Source organism: Acomys minous, assembly GCF_964271855.1.
Source record: "Acomys minous genome assembly, chromosome: 1".
In the NCBI taxonomy this organism is placed as follows: domain Eukaryota; kingdom Metazoa; phylum Chordata; class Mammalia; order Rodentia; family Muridae; genus Acomys; species Acomys minous.
Window position 1 is genome coordinate 4,515,914 of NC_140483.1, and position 15,280 is coordinate 4,531,193.

General features: G+C 44.8%; 1 protein-coding gene across 1 annotated transcript; it reads right to left on the reverse strand.

Annotated features, from left to right (window-relative positions):
• SPATA45 (spermatogenesis associated 45) lies at positions 1-6,443 on the reverse strand. Its single transcript, XM_084788724.1, has 3 exons — positions 6,365-6,443; positions 3,358-3,668; positions 1-67 (listed from the first exon to the last, which is right to left on the reverse strand). The coding sequence occupies exons 2-3, from the start codon at positions 3,629-3,631 to the stop codon at positions 48-50; spliced, it is 294 nt and encodes a 97-aa protein (XP_084644850.1). The 5' UTR covers positions 3,632-3,668; positions 6,365-6,443; the 3' UTR covers positions 1-47.
• Positions 6,444-15,280: the final 8,837 nt, after the last annotated feature.

Genomic DNA, 15,280 nt, shown 5'->3' on the forward strand with positions numbered 1-15,280 from the left:
TTGAAGACTGACAGAAGAGTTTATTTGTGTGTCTCTAGAGATGTCCTTTATCCAAATATGGCATTATCTGAAAGATAAAAATTAAATTTATTGGGCTGATGACTCAGCAGTGAAAGGCTAGGCTCATAAGCAAAACACCAGAAAGAAGAAAAGCATTTCAGTAATCTAATCTATTGCAGTTTTAGAGTAACCTGAAGGGCAGAGAGCACCATTATTCCTCACTTGTTTGTTCTTGTGCTGGGATTAACTGTGGACATTGCATATTTCAGAAAGACAGACAGACAGACAGACAGACAGACAGACACACACACACACACACACACACACACACACACACACACACCAGGGAAGGGGGCATATGCCAAGATCCTGAGGTGGCAGCTGGAGTCAGCTTGGCATGTCCCAGCAGAGGAAGAAAGCAAAGCCAAGGACCAGGTAAGCAGAGGAGTTGTGGACACAAGACAAGTCGGGACTGCTCAAGGAGAACCATGCAGCACAGGGTGGGAATGCGGATTTTATCCTCAGTGTGGCGGGAAGTGACATAGGACACATGTTCACTCGGGTTGTCCAGGGAAGTAAATGTGGGAACAGAAAGGGTACAAACTGGGTAGCCCGAGCACTGTATACCAGAGGCTGATACACTTCTGTGATTACAGGCTGAGCCAGGCGGTGGTAGAGTTCGGATTCAGGACTGATTTTGAAGGAGAAGTTGACAAGACTTGCTGATAAGTTATGTGTTTGGTGACAGGGATTTTGTCCCAGCAATACAAAACTGCAGGTGACTTCAAGTGGAGTGACAGTGTGATAGTGTACATGTCTGAAGGAGAGAGAGGGAGAGAGAGAGAGAGAGAGAGAGAGAGAGAGAGAGAGAGAGAGAGAGAGAGAGATCAGAAATTAAAAAGGGTCCCAGAAGAGATGCAAGTGCTCTGGCAGTTAGGCTTGAGTGAGAATGTCCCGGCAGGCCCCCGCATTTGAACACTTGGGCCCCAGTTATGGTGCTGTTTGAGGAAGTTTAGGTGTGTGGGCTGCTGGAGTGTGTACTGGGAGATACCTTGGAAGGGTTAAGGCTGAGCTCTCCTTGCAGCAAGCCCTCTGCCTTGTGCTCCAGGTTCGGGTCTCGAGCTCTCAGCATCCTGCTGCAGCTGCCGTGCCCACCTGCTGCCTCAAGTCATGCTCACTAACCTTCTGGAACTGAAAGTCAAACTCTTCCTTCTCTAAGTTGCCTGGGCCACAGTGCCCTTCCACAGTAACAGAAAGCAACTCACAGGGCACACCTGCTGCCTGCGAAGGCCAGTGCGGTACCTCAGCACCCTTCAACAACCAGCACAGAGGAGAGCACTGTCTTCCAAAAGGAGGCTGTTACTTTGCAGCTAGTGATGTGTTGAAACCCACCAAATTAACACCTTTATTAAACCAGCTCCTAGTTAACAAACGAGAACTGTCTGCGCCTGCTGCCCTCCAGGGCTCTCACTTGCTCTCAGTCTACAGCAGATCTCCTGTTCCCCCTGGGGACCGGAGACACTTTAGGGATGACGTGGCTACCAGACTGCTTTCTGGTGAGTTTCTCCAGTGAAGATCTGGTTTTTCCAGTAACAAAGCCAACATTTTTTGTTTTGTTTTTGTTTTTCAAGACAGGTTCTCTCTGTGTAGCCTTGGCTGTCCTGGACTCACTTTGTAGACCAGGCTGGCCTCGATCTCACAGCCATCCTTTATCTCCACCCTAGTTCTCACTTGATCAAAACTCAAATCAAAGACGTAGGGCTTTCTAAATAATGTTGGGATTACTGGCTTGCAGTTTTGACACTATTATGAGTTAGTCCTGGGGTTAGATGCGTTAGGCTCTGTGTTGTCTGAAGCTGTGCGTGTGTTTGTTCTAAGAGGTGGACGTTCTCTCCACTGTCAGATTGGTGACAACTGACATCCTGCTGTCCTGAGTGACCCGGCAGAACGGAAGACTGCATTATTTCTTTTACAATTAAGAATGTCAGCTGGGCAGTAGTGGTGCACGCCTTTAATCCCAGCACTCAGGAGGCAGAGGCAGGCAGATTGCTGTGAGTTTGAGGCTAGCCTGGTCTACAAAGCTAGTCCAGGACAGCCAGGGCTACACAGGGAAACCCTGTCTCAAGAAAAAAAAAAGGCAAAGCATTTTTTTTGGGAAGATGGTTGGGGTTTTGTTTGTTTGTTTTTTTAAGAAAAGAAACTCAATTGTTACAGATTAACCTTAATCATGGAGTTTTCCTGTCACACTGTACCACCTCCCTACATCACTTCCTAAGGTCACTGGCCAAATGCAAAGTCATAGCCACATAATGAACAATGTGGCCATTCTTTGTGAACTAAATAATGTACTGGATATATTGAATATGACATTTATACACTCTTTCCAAATAAATAAGAAATTATTGTCAGTTGTCTTCCTTGATTACAAAGCAGATATTCACAATCCATATTTAAAACAATACCAAAATAAGCAAGGCATGGTGGCACATGTCTGTAATCCCAGCACGCTGGGAGGCAGAGGCAGGTGCATGTCTATGAGTTTGAGGCCAACCTGGTCTACAAAGTGAGTCCAGGACAGCCAAGGCTACACAGAGAAACCTTGTCTCAAACAAACAAACAGACAGACACCAAAAAGGCCCTGTCTCCAAAAAACCAAAAAACCAAAACCAATACCGAAAAGCAACATCAAAACAACCACTTACCTCTCCCACCCAACCTTTCTCCATGTTACTACTACTGCTTCTATTATTATTTTTGTTTGTTTGTTTTGTTTTTGGAGACAGGGTTTCTCTGTGTAGCCTTGGCTGTCCTGGACTCACTTTGTAGACCAGGCTGGCCTTGAACTCACAGCAATTCACCTGCCTCTGCCTCCCAAGTGCTGGGATTAAAGGTGTGCACCACCACTGCCCAGCTTTCTACTACTGTTTCTTGTGGCATTATATGTCCCATTTGTTATTAAAACTCCATTTTTCTTCCATTTTGAATATAAAACTATATACAAATTGGTGAGACAGGAGGTCACTGCAGGGGACGAGCTCTTCTCACAGTGTGGTTGTCAGACCCTCAGCAGTTAAGAGCCGCCTCAGTCGGCCAGGAAAGCAGACTACAGGGCCCAGACCCTACCTATTGAAGGAACAGGGCTATGGTGGGACTTGGGGTCCTATAGACAAAAAAATGAGTCTCTGGTCTATTGTGGGTCTTCCATTGAATAATCAATTTTTGCCTTCAGACGCATTGCCTTCAAAGACTCCCAAGGGCAAGACTTTGGAACCGCTCTCAACCTACAAGTTCTGCCGAGTCTCTCTCTCTGTATTCATCCCCCTACATGTCGGTAAGAGTCCTACCATATTAGCTTACTTTTTGGTGGGAAGTGCCTTTTCTCCTTGTGCGTAAGAAGACTCTGGTTGATCCAGGAGTTCCTGTGACTTTCAGGAACAGATTCTTTGATTTGCATACAAGCCAAGGACTGGTAGGCCTGGCTGAAATGTCTCTTCTGAACTCTCAGTAAGCTCACTTGGTTGCTTCTCTCCACCAGACAGTAGGACTCACGCTTTTCGTTGATCTCTTCCAGGAGCTCCTTCATGCTCCCACTGTGTTTTTTCACGGCACTGCTCTTGTTCGCGGATGCCATTTTATTAACACAGCGGTTAGCACTGACTCTTGCTGTCCTGAAAGCACATGGAGAAAGCGTATTAGTTTCCTGTCCAACTCGGAAACCAGACTCAGCAGCAAATCCACATTTACCAGGACTTTCTCCTTCTGCTAGACTATGTTCCCAAACATGGCATAGAACCGGCTCAGGTCATTATTGCCCCCAAATACTGCAAAATTCAGCAAAGTTCAACAGTTTGTGTTGCATTCTCCTGCCGCAGTAGCCTGTGACTGCTCTGAGATGGGCTCGCCTGCAGCGTGTGTTTCCACCTCTGACGAATTCTGCACCTTTTCCATTTTCTCTGTCCACTCAGGGAAAGCTGTGAGTGTACAGCTGTGCCTTGTCCTATATCTGCTGCAGCCTGAACACCGCACAAGGAGGAGCCCATTGAGTCCCGGCGTGGTGGCGCACGCCTGTAGTCCCAGCACTGGGGAGGCAGAGGCAGGTGCATCTCTGTGAGCCAACCTGATCTACAAAGTGAGTCCAGGACAGCCAAAGCTACCCGGAGAAACCCTGTCTCAAAACAAACCAAACAAAAACACAAAAACATGTAAGGCGTGGCCACACCCGATAATGGCGGCGACTGTTACCACTTGGCTTGGCGGCAACCGTTAACGCTTCCTCGAAAGCCCAGACATAAGCCCTCTCGATGCACCCCTCCCGAACAGGGGTATGCAAATGAAGCACTCCAACACAGCCCTCTCGACTTCAGGCATGCTAATGGGGCATGCTAATGAGGCATCCAAATGTAACCAATGAGACCTTGACACGCCACGTGCAGACAGTATTTAAACGGCGTGCTCGCAGGCATTGGGGTCTTTCGCTTCAGCTTCAAGGGCGCTCCCAATAAAGCATGATTGAAAAGGATCCTGGTCTCTGCATAGTTCCTGCCGGTGGGAGGGCGCAACAAAAACAAACAAGCAAACCAAAACACAACAACAAAATGCAGCAGTTGAGGCTGGATATGGTGCTCACACTTGTGACCTCAGCATTCAGGAGGCTGAGGTAGAAGGATTTCATTGAGTTCAGAGCCAGCCTGGGTTACAGCCCAACACTCAGTTGCAGAATCTAGTCATAAAATAATGGAATGGTTTTGGGGTCATTTGGGTTTATATGCTAGCTATGCTACTTACTGTGTACATGCCTACTGTGTGCATGGACTATTGCATGCACACCTTGCTTAAGTCACCTCAGGGCCTCAGTTTCCTGACATGTACGGAATATCATAACACTATCTGAGCTCACACATATCAAGAGTTTACTGTTGCCTATCCTCAACAGATGGACATTTTATCCCATGATTAGGCACCTAGAAATGAAAGATTTATTCTATCTTATAAATGAACAGTATATCTTGGTCTCCCCAGTTACTAATCTGTTTACATGTGTTGTGATGAGAATTTGTGGGATCCAGTAAAACCAAAACTACTGGATCCTTGTTTTTTAAAACTTGGTTGAGACTTTCAAGAGGTTGAAAAGCCCGGCCTGCACAGGCTGCGAGCAGAGAGAGCAGCCCTCTGCATAACTAGCACAGGAGCGGGTCAGTTTCCACAGTGTCCTCCTAGTCCCCCAGCCTTTTAGCTGGGCTTAAGCTGTACGTGTAGCATGGGACAGTGAGGATATTTGAGAACATGAAGCATGACCCAGCAGACTCTGTAGAGTCCCCTCACTAAGATCTGTCAGCTCGGCTCAGCCCTTGTGGCTCTCACAGTCTGTAGAGGACAAGTGCAGAGCGCAGTGTTTGAGTCTCCCCGATGTCACACTCCCAGGTAAGGCTGACGTGGCCGCTCCACCCTCTTTTTGCAGCTCTCAGCCTTTACTTTCTATGGTCTACTTAGCATCATATTGTGGGGTTTTGTTTCTTTCAATGTCTAAAATGATCTGAGTATAGTACTGGAATAGTATCAATTATTCTTTTAAAAAATATTTAATTTTAATTTATGTGCACTGGTGCGAGGGTGTCAGATCTTGCAGTTACAGACAGTTGTGAGCTGCCATGTGGGTGCTGGGAATTCAACCCGGGTCCTCTGGAAGAGCAGGCAGTGCTCTTAACCACTGAGCCACCTCTCCAGCACCTATCAATTATTCTTACACATAAGAGCTGTGATGTACTTTGCAGAAGAATGTGTTAGATAAGCTTTGAGAGGCCTGAGGTAGAGAACCGTTGGCTGTGAAATCAATGAGTCAAATTTGAGTTTCCAACATATATAAAATAAGGTATCTTTAAGCAGAAACAGAAACAGGGTACACAGATACCTACCTATAGTCTCACCCAGGAGGCTGTGGCAGGAGGATCATTTGAGGCCAGCAGTTCAAGAACAGACTGGGCAATAGAGCATGATCCCTATCAAAATAACAACAAACTGCGTGGTGGCGCACACCTTTAATCCCAGCACTCGGGAGGCAGAGGCAGAGGCAGGCGGATCGCTGTGAGTTTGAAGCCAGCCTGGTCTACAAAGGAGTCCAGGACAGCCAAGGGTACACAGAGAAACCCTGTCTCAAACAAATAAACAACAAACTACAAATACACAGAAAATAAGGTTATACACTTGTTGACCAAATTCTTATAGGAATGTAACCATCTAGGAGACTGGTATTTGCTGGTTCAGTGTTTACAATGATGTTATGAATACAGCTACCATAACGATGAGAACTGGCTATATACAGAGAAATAACATTATCATTTCCACAGGGACATCAGTTATAAGTTACCTTTGATAACACCAACCCAAGGCCTATCTGAAGTCCACAGTGAGGGCCAGCCCACTGGACTGTTCCCCTGGTGATGATGGAACTTTCTGACTGCCGCTACCTCAGCTCTTCTATGCTCAGAACCCTGGTTCACAGAGGAAGCCTCCAGCCAGAGCCTGCTTACTGCCTAGCCAGGTGTCCTCGGATAAATGACTTGATCTCTGTTTTTATTATGAGTAAAATATTAAATCATCTATAAAGTGGGAACAAAGACACTAATTAATTTGTGTGGCAGCCAGGCATGGTGGCGCACGCCTTTAATCCCAGCACTCGGGAGGCAGAGGCAGGCGGATGGTTGTGAGTTCAAGGCCAGCCTGGTCTACAAAGCAAGTCTAGGGCAGCCAAGGCTATACAGAGAAACCCTGTCTTGGACCACTTATTCGGACCACTTTGTGGGGGGACTGGTTATTGCCAGATGAAACACATCCTAGTACAGACTCTGAGAGGAGATATACATATATATATATATATATGTATATATATATATATATATACACATACATATATATACATACATACACATATATATATACATATATATATACATATACATATACATATACATATACATATACATATACATATATATATATATATATATATATATATATATATATATATATATACACACATAGGCTCAAAAGAGGAGATTGGGGCTTTTTGGGTCTTGGTATTGTTTGGCTGTTCATCGCTCCACTTTGAGACAGTTCTAGAGAGAACCGCTCCAGCGAAGGTTTTGAGGCTCCAGGCTTTGGCTGCTGTTCAAGGTTCCAGCAGCAACTTTGGTTGAATTTCTGGTCTGCTGAAATCCTGCCGACTACGCCAGGGAATCATTCCCAGGAACTGAATTCAACAAGATCTACTTCTCCTGTTCCCATTAACCTCTTTTCTCTCCCATCTAGGGTAGGTGGGTTGAAAGGGAGGTATAGGCATTAAAGAACCCCAGATAAAGTAGGTTTAGAAAAGGTGAGGCCTACAAAACCCTGTCTTGAAAAACAAAATAAATATAATAATAATAATAATAATAATAATAATAATAATAATAATAATAATAATAAAACACCACCAACAACAATAATAATTTGTATGGAGACAAGAGGGAAGGAGCTGGGATTCTATAAGGCATATATGTAAAACTGTGTGTTATATCTTTCGATTTATTGCATGCAGAATTTCTTCAGTGCCCATTCTGTGCCTGGTACTCCTGAGGTAAATGGTGACAGGCAAGAGCCAGCTTCCATGAGGAGAAGTGCTCGGAGCTCACTGGAATCTTAAGCCCAAGAATCTGGGACCAACCTAAGTAATATCCCATGATCTCATCTCCAAAAGAAAAAAAAATGCCTTCATATTTTACACACAGAGAGAGGCCAAGATGACTTATCAGAGTGGTGTGTGGTGATACACACCTGTGATCCCAGCACTTGGGAGACTGAGACAAAAGACAGGTGTTTGAGGCCAGCTTGGGCTGCATAGTAAGACCTTGTTTCAAAAAAGAATGAAAAACTTTATTTTAAATAAGCAATATGGTGCTCGCTTCGGCAGCACATACACTAAAATAAGAACGATACAGAGAAGATTAGCATGGCCCTGCACAAGGATGACGTGCAAATTCGTGAAATGTTCCATATTTTTTGGCCATATCATTCCAAAGTGCACACTCTGGTGAAGTTTTCTTAAATTGGGCACTTTAAATAATAACAGTAAAACTAAAGTCTACCATAAGCACAAGCGATATAAGAAACTAAAAAAGTATGGTTAATGAGTTCTGCCCCAAGCAGCTGACAGCTACTTGAGACACCGGTGTGCACTATTAGTGCTAATGATGATGAGACAGCGACAGGAGGAGACATACACAATCTGCGTACATTCTCTCAAGTCCTCCTGGCTTTACACTGCTGTCTATAAGGGACCTGTTTTGCTTGATTTCCCTTGACAGCTCCACAGTGTCACTGCTGTCAGCTGGAGAGAAGTTGGTGATGGAAGTGATGATGTCACCAAGTCCACTTAGCAGTAATTTAATCTTCACCTCTCCCTCACCACATTCCTGCCTGAGGCTACAAAGGGCTTGTCACCTGGTCTTCATAGTCTTCCTCATGGAAAGACTGTGTGCACACTAGATGTGCATGCACACCCATGGCGTGCCATTGCTTGCTCATCACACTCATCCGCTCTACTCTCTGGCGTCCTCAGCTGATTCAACTCCTCGCTTGGTCTCCCCCTTGCCCAGGCCTCTGGACTGACGCCTGTGGGAGCTCTGCCTGACAGCCCGTTGGCTACCACTTTCAGGGAAGGCTTATTCTCTCAGCTCTGGGCAATGGGAAGCCTCAGGATTCCTCTGCAGCACATGCTTTGGACTGGTCAGGATAGGAAGGCAGATAGAAAGTCTACTTCTGTCTGCCCAGTTCTTTCCTCAAGGTTTTACCAGATTAAATTCAATGTAGTAAACTCTACAGAGAAGAATAAAGAGGTCGCGCAATTGTTTTAGCGTAAGTTTGGCAGTGGCGGTGTCAGCTGCAGCAGGAGAGGGGTGAGCAGTGGATTTACTGTCAAATGGTTGCAGCTTAAGCTTCAGGGTGCCTTTGAACGCAACGTACATCACGCTATAGTTTAACTCCTCCGCCTAAGGCAAGCTCCAAGCAATAAAATCAGCAGGAGACCCTGAATAAGGCTGTAGAGACGGCTGAGGGGGCGAGAGGGAATATTGCTCTGCAGGAGGACTGGAGTTCAGTCCCCAGAACTGTTAGAGGGCTGACAACCACCTGCAAGTCCGGCTCCAGGACTCCAGCACCCTCTGCTGGCATCCTTGGGTACCTGTCCCATATACACATAGAAATAAAGGGGTTTTTTTTGTTTTGGTTTGGTTTTTTTCTTTGTTTGCTTTTTGTTTTTGATTTTTTTTTTCTTTTTCTTTTTCTTTTTCTTTCTTCTTTTTTTTTTTTTTTTTTTTTGAGACAGGGTTTCTCTGTGTAATAGCCTGGGCTGTCTTGGACTTGCTTTGTAGACCAGGCTGTCCTCGAACTCACAGAGCCATCTGCCTGCCTCTTCCTCCCAAGTGCTGGGATTAAAGGTGTGCGCCACCCCACCCCCCCCTTTTTTTTTTTTTGGTTTTTGTGAGACAGGATCTCTCTGTGTAGCCTTGGCTGTCCTGGACTCACTTTGTAGACCAGGCTGGCCTCAAACTCACAGTGATCCGCCTGCCTCTGCCTCCCGAGTGCTGGGATTAAAGGCGTGCGCCACCACGCCCAGCTCTGCTTTTTGTTTTTGAGACAGGGTTTCTCTGTGTAGCCTTAGCTGTCCTGGACTTGCTTTGTAGACCAGGCAGGCCTCAGACTTATGAAGATCTGCCAGCCTTGGCCCCCAGAGTGCTGGGATTAAAGGCATGGACCACCACACCAAGCAAAGATAAATCTTTCTAAAAATACTTGCACCAGCCAAGTGGTGATGGCACATGCCTTTAATCCCAGCACTCGGGAGGCAGAGGCAGGTGGAGAGCTGTGAGTTCGAGGCCAGCCTGGTCTATAAAGCAAGTCCAGGACAGTCAGGGCTACACAGAGAAACCCTGTCTTGAAAAAACAAAACAAAACAAAACAACAACAACAAAACAAAAAATACTTGCACCAATGAGGATGGGTGCTGAGGAAAAGACAGTGTAAGTTTCAGGCAATTCAAATGAGGCAGTTAAAAATTGTGAAAGAACAAGAACATTTAAAAATATTTAAAATACATTTACATTTATCACCATCATCATGTGTTTGTGCTTTGGTCATCATCATCTTCATCATCATCATCTGTGTATGTGTGTGTTTGTGCTTTGGTCATCATCATCATCTTCATCATCATCATCTGTGTATGTGTGTGTTTGTGCTTTGGTCATCATCATCATCATCATCTGTGTATGTGTGTGTTTGTGCTTTGGTCATCATCATCATCATCATCTGTGTATGTGTGTGTTTGTGCTTTGGTCATCATCATCATCATCATCTTCATCATCACTTGTGTATGTGTGTGTTTGTGCTTTGGTCATCATCATCATCATCATCATCATCATCATCTGTGTATGTGTGTGTTTGTGCTTTGGTCATCATCATCATCATCATCATCATCATCATCTGTGTATGTGTGTGTTTGTGCTTTGGTCATCATCATCATCATCATCATCATCTGTGTATGTGTGTGTTTGTGCTTTGGTCATCATCATCATCATCATCATCATCATCTGTGTATGTGTGTGTTTGTGCTTTGGTCATCATCATCATCTTCATCATCACTTGTGTATGTGTGTGTTTGTGCTTTGGTCATCATCATCATCATCATCATCATCATCATCTGTGTATGTGTGTGTTTGTGCTTTGGTCATCATCATCATCTTCATCATCACCACTTGTGTATGTGTGTGTTTGTGCTTTGGTCATCATCATCATCATCTTCATCATCATCTGTGTATGTGTGTGTTTATGCTTTGGTCATCATCATCTTCATCATCATCACTTGTGTGTGTGTTTATACTTTGGTCATCATCATCATCATCATCTTCATCATCACTTGTGTATGTGTGTGTTTGTGCTTTGGTCATCATCATCATCATCTTCATCATCACTTGTGTATGTGTGTGTTTGTGCTTTGGTCATCATCATCATCATCATCTTCATCATCACTTGTGTATGTGTGTGTTTGTGCTTTGGTGTATATGTGGAGGTCAGAGGACAATTTTTGGAAGTCAGTTCTCTCCTTGTACCATGTGGGTTCCAAGGACAAAACTCAGGTCATCGGGCTTGGTGACAAGTGCCTTTACCCTGCTAAACCATGTCCCTGGCCCTCAAGAGACATTTGTTATTTTGATGTTTATTTATTTAAAATGATTTATTATTTATGTGTATTTTATGTGCATTAGTGCTTTGGCTGCATTTACATCTGCATAAGGGTGATGAACCCCCTGGAGCTATACTTACAGGCAGTGTGAGCTGTCATGTAGGTGCTAGGATTTGAACCTGGGTCTTTGGAAGAGCAGCCAGTGCTCTTTAAGCGCTTGAGCTGTCTTTCCAGCCCTACTTTGTTGTTTAAAAGAGTACACTTTGATCTAAGTTTTAACTTATTTATTTGTAAATACTAGTTTAAATACTTTAGATGGTATGTTAGGTTTTCCATGACTGGGTGAGAAAAGCAGGTTAAAGGCGGAAAGCGTCTCTTACTTAGCTCCTGGCATCGGGTGCTCAGGCCATGTGTTGGCTCCGTTATTTGGGAACTGTGTTGGGGCAGGATATTGTGGTAGGGAGCATGCGCCAGGGCAACGCTGTACACTTTGCGGTAACAGAGAAGAAAAGGGGGTGGGGTGCCAGTATCCCTTTCAAGGACATAACGATGACTTAACTTCCTTCTAGTAGATCCTCAGAAAGGTCCCACCATCTCCCCACACCCATCATCTGAGGCCCAAGCCTTCAATACACAGACTTTGGGAAATATTTATGATTCAAACCACAACAAATTATTTGTTTTCTTAGACTTCCAGTTGTAATTCTAAGTTTTTTTTCTCTACGCCCATCCTTGCTCTGAGTAATGACACCGAGACATTAGATTTATTAAAAGCTTCAGGCACAGCAGGGGCGTGGTGACGCACACACCTTTAATCCCAGCACTTGGAAGGCAGAGGCAGGCCAATCGCTGTGAGTTCGAGGCCAGCCTAGTCTACAAAGCGAGTGCAGGCCAGCCAAGGTTTACACAGAGAAACCCTGTCTTGAAAAAAAACAAAAAACAAAACAAAAGCTTCAGGCACTATAGCTGGGCAGATTCTGAGCTACGGAAACCTGGTAATACTGGCCTGGTCTACTTCCCAGCCACATGGCCCATTACCGGCCATCTTAGTCTTGCCGTGGCACCTCCTCCTTTATCCATGTTCCAATAAGGACTCTCCTCCTTCTGGTCCCTACCCTTGACCCTTTCCCTGGGCTCGGAAATCCCGCCTTATCCTTTCCTGCCCAGCTATTGGCTGTTCAGCTCTTTATTTAACCAATCAGAAGGCGACAGAGAACAGTGTTTACAACATACCAAGACAGGAAATGGTTCATAATAATGACAATGACAAAGTCCTGACTGGACTGCAATCAGATCTCTGGGTACAGAAATCAGCATTTGAATACATGGTACACAAAAACAGTCTCCAACATTAACAGTTTAACAGTTAAACAGTCCAACATTTAACAGTTAAATGTAACATTTTCCCATTTTTCTGTTGTATGAATACTCCCATTATGAACAATTAAAAATGTTTTAGATTGGTTTGTTTTGCCATATGCATGCCTGGTGCCTCCAAAAGCCAGAAGATGGCTGTGAGGCACCATGTGAGTCCTGGTACTCTTCAAGAGCAAATGCTTTTACCTGCTGAGCCATTTCTCCAGCCTCGTGATGGACTATTTTAATCTACCAACAGTGATCTCACTAGAGCCCAAATTAATCAGCTCTCCTAAGCCTGCACAAGCTGGCTATAATATAACACTGTTTGTCTTATTATACTTAAGAATTTCTAGGGGAACATAGATCACACTTTTTTTTTTTTGAGACAGGGTTTCTGTGTGTAGCTTGGCTGTCTTAGACTTTCTTTGTAGACCAAGCTGGCCTTGAACTCACAGTGATCTGTCTGCCTCTGCCTCCCTGAGTGCTGGGAGTACAGATATGTGCTACCATGCTTGGCTTAAATCACATGTTTAATCTTACATGGAATCAAAATGTTTAGAAGAATTTGACGTTAGTGAGCATGGAGCTGGAGCCTTCTTTTCACTTTCTCGGTGAGGTTAAACAATTGTGGAATAGCTGCCCCAGCTTAGAATGACGTGTCCTCATCCACTGATTTGGCCTCATTTCGCTGACAGCCTCAACTGCTGCGAAGGGCCAAGAGGAAGTGAGACAAAACACACAGGAGGGAAAATCCTAAGAATGCAATGTATGTACATAACAAAAATGTCTCAGTGAGGCGTGGAGAGCAGACACTCGGGAGGATGTTAATTTCTGAGCTTCTACACCTCTACACCACTTCCAGCTGTTTTTTCCAGAGTAGAACGGCATAGCTACTGCTGCTCCGGCAGACAGGACATGGTGACAGTAGCATAAAGTGAATCTATCCACTTTCCCGCAGAGCATAGTGGATTGTATGTGTGTTGGCATCGCTCTGACTTGTACCTCATCCTCCGAGTTTCTCGGACCCTAGGAAACCTTTGCTCATGGGCAGCCACATCACTTCAAATGGTGTCTCGGACCTTGACTCCCACGTGCTGGCCAGATTCCTTATTACTAAACTGTTACTATTCAAATCTCTACAACTTGGTATTTAACGCACATGATAAAGCTCAATCTGATCTTGGCTCCTGGCCAGGTGATGCTCCAGCAGAAATTAAAGTTCATTTACATCATACACCCAACTATATGGCATAAAGTATGACTCAGGCCATGCTGGTTAATAAGTGTCCACCTCAATAGACAGCATCCAGGTTTACCCAAACTACAGAGGGCGGTGTTGAGTTTTCTTCTGTCTGTTCTCCATTTTCTATGCTGCTTTGTTGAAACAGCATATGGATTGTACCTAATTCTTCCATTAGAGGCATCTTATTTTATTTTATTTTATTTTATTTTTTTGGTTTTTGAGACAGGGTTTCTCTGTGTAGCCTTGGCTGTCCTGGACTCGCTTTATAGACCAGGCTGGCCTCAAACTCACAGCGATCCGCCTGCCTCTGCCTCCCGAGTGCTGGGATTAAAGGCGTGCGCCACCACGCCAGGCTTATTTTACTTTTAAATAGGGCAACAATGTCAGGAGAAATCTCAGATATCACATAGCTCAGTTTTCTAAGAATTCTGTGGAATTCAGGAGTCCTACCTGTGTAGACAAGACTGCACGTTGGGGATGTTGTCAGTACTGGAGAAGTTGTCCAGGGAAAGAGCTGGTCTTTGCTACTTTGTAGGTTCTTCTTTTTCCCACCGTTTACTCCCCCAGTTTTGTTTTGATTTGTTTTGGTTTTTGGTTTTTTGAGACAGGGTTTCTCTGTATAATAGCTCTGGCTGTCCTGGAACTCCCTCTGTAGACCAGGCTGGCCTGGAACTCACAGAGATCCACCTGCCTCTGCCTCCCAAATGCTGGGATTAAAGGCGTGCAACACCACCGCCCGGCCTTTGTTTTGTTTTTGAGACAGGGTTTCTCTTGTAGTCCTTGCTGTCCTGGACTCACTTTGTAGACCAGGCTGGCCTGGAACTCAGAACTCACAGAGATCCCCGACTGCCTCTGCTTCCTGAGTGCTGGGACTAAAGCTGTATGCCACCAGGCCGGGCATTATTGCCCCAGTTTTAAGGCCTAGAGAAACAATGATAGAAGGGAGAGAGGAATTTGGAAAAATCCCTGAATCTAATTTCTTTCTTTTTGTTTCTTCTTTGGTCACGGCTACTAGCAAGCCACAACTCACCTCTCTAAATGACCAACAGACAATGTCTATGGGGGATTTAGCATTTATATAACCTCTGAAAAGTTCCCTGAATTTCAAACTTTATACAATTGCAGAACCTATCTGCAGCTGGCAAAACCACGCCCCTGCTAGAGTGTGAGGCAAATCATAGTCAGCTGCTGTGGACAGCCTGAAGCATCCCCACATGCCTACACCTGGGATTAAAACAAAAGCGCATTCTTATAATATTTCTGTGGTTTTTGTTTGTTTGGTTTTTCGAGACAGGGTTTCTCTGTGTAATAGCCCTGGCTGTCCTGGACTCACTTTGTAGAACCGGCTGACCTCGAACTCACAGAGATCCGACTGCTTCTGCCTCCTGAGTGCTGGGATTAAAGGCGTGTGTCACCATGCCTGGCCAGTACAGGTTTCTTTTTGAGACTTCAAAGAAGGTTCCACA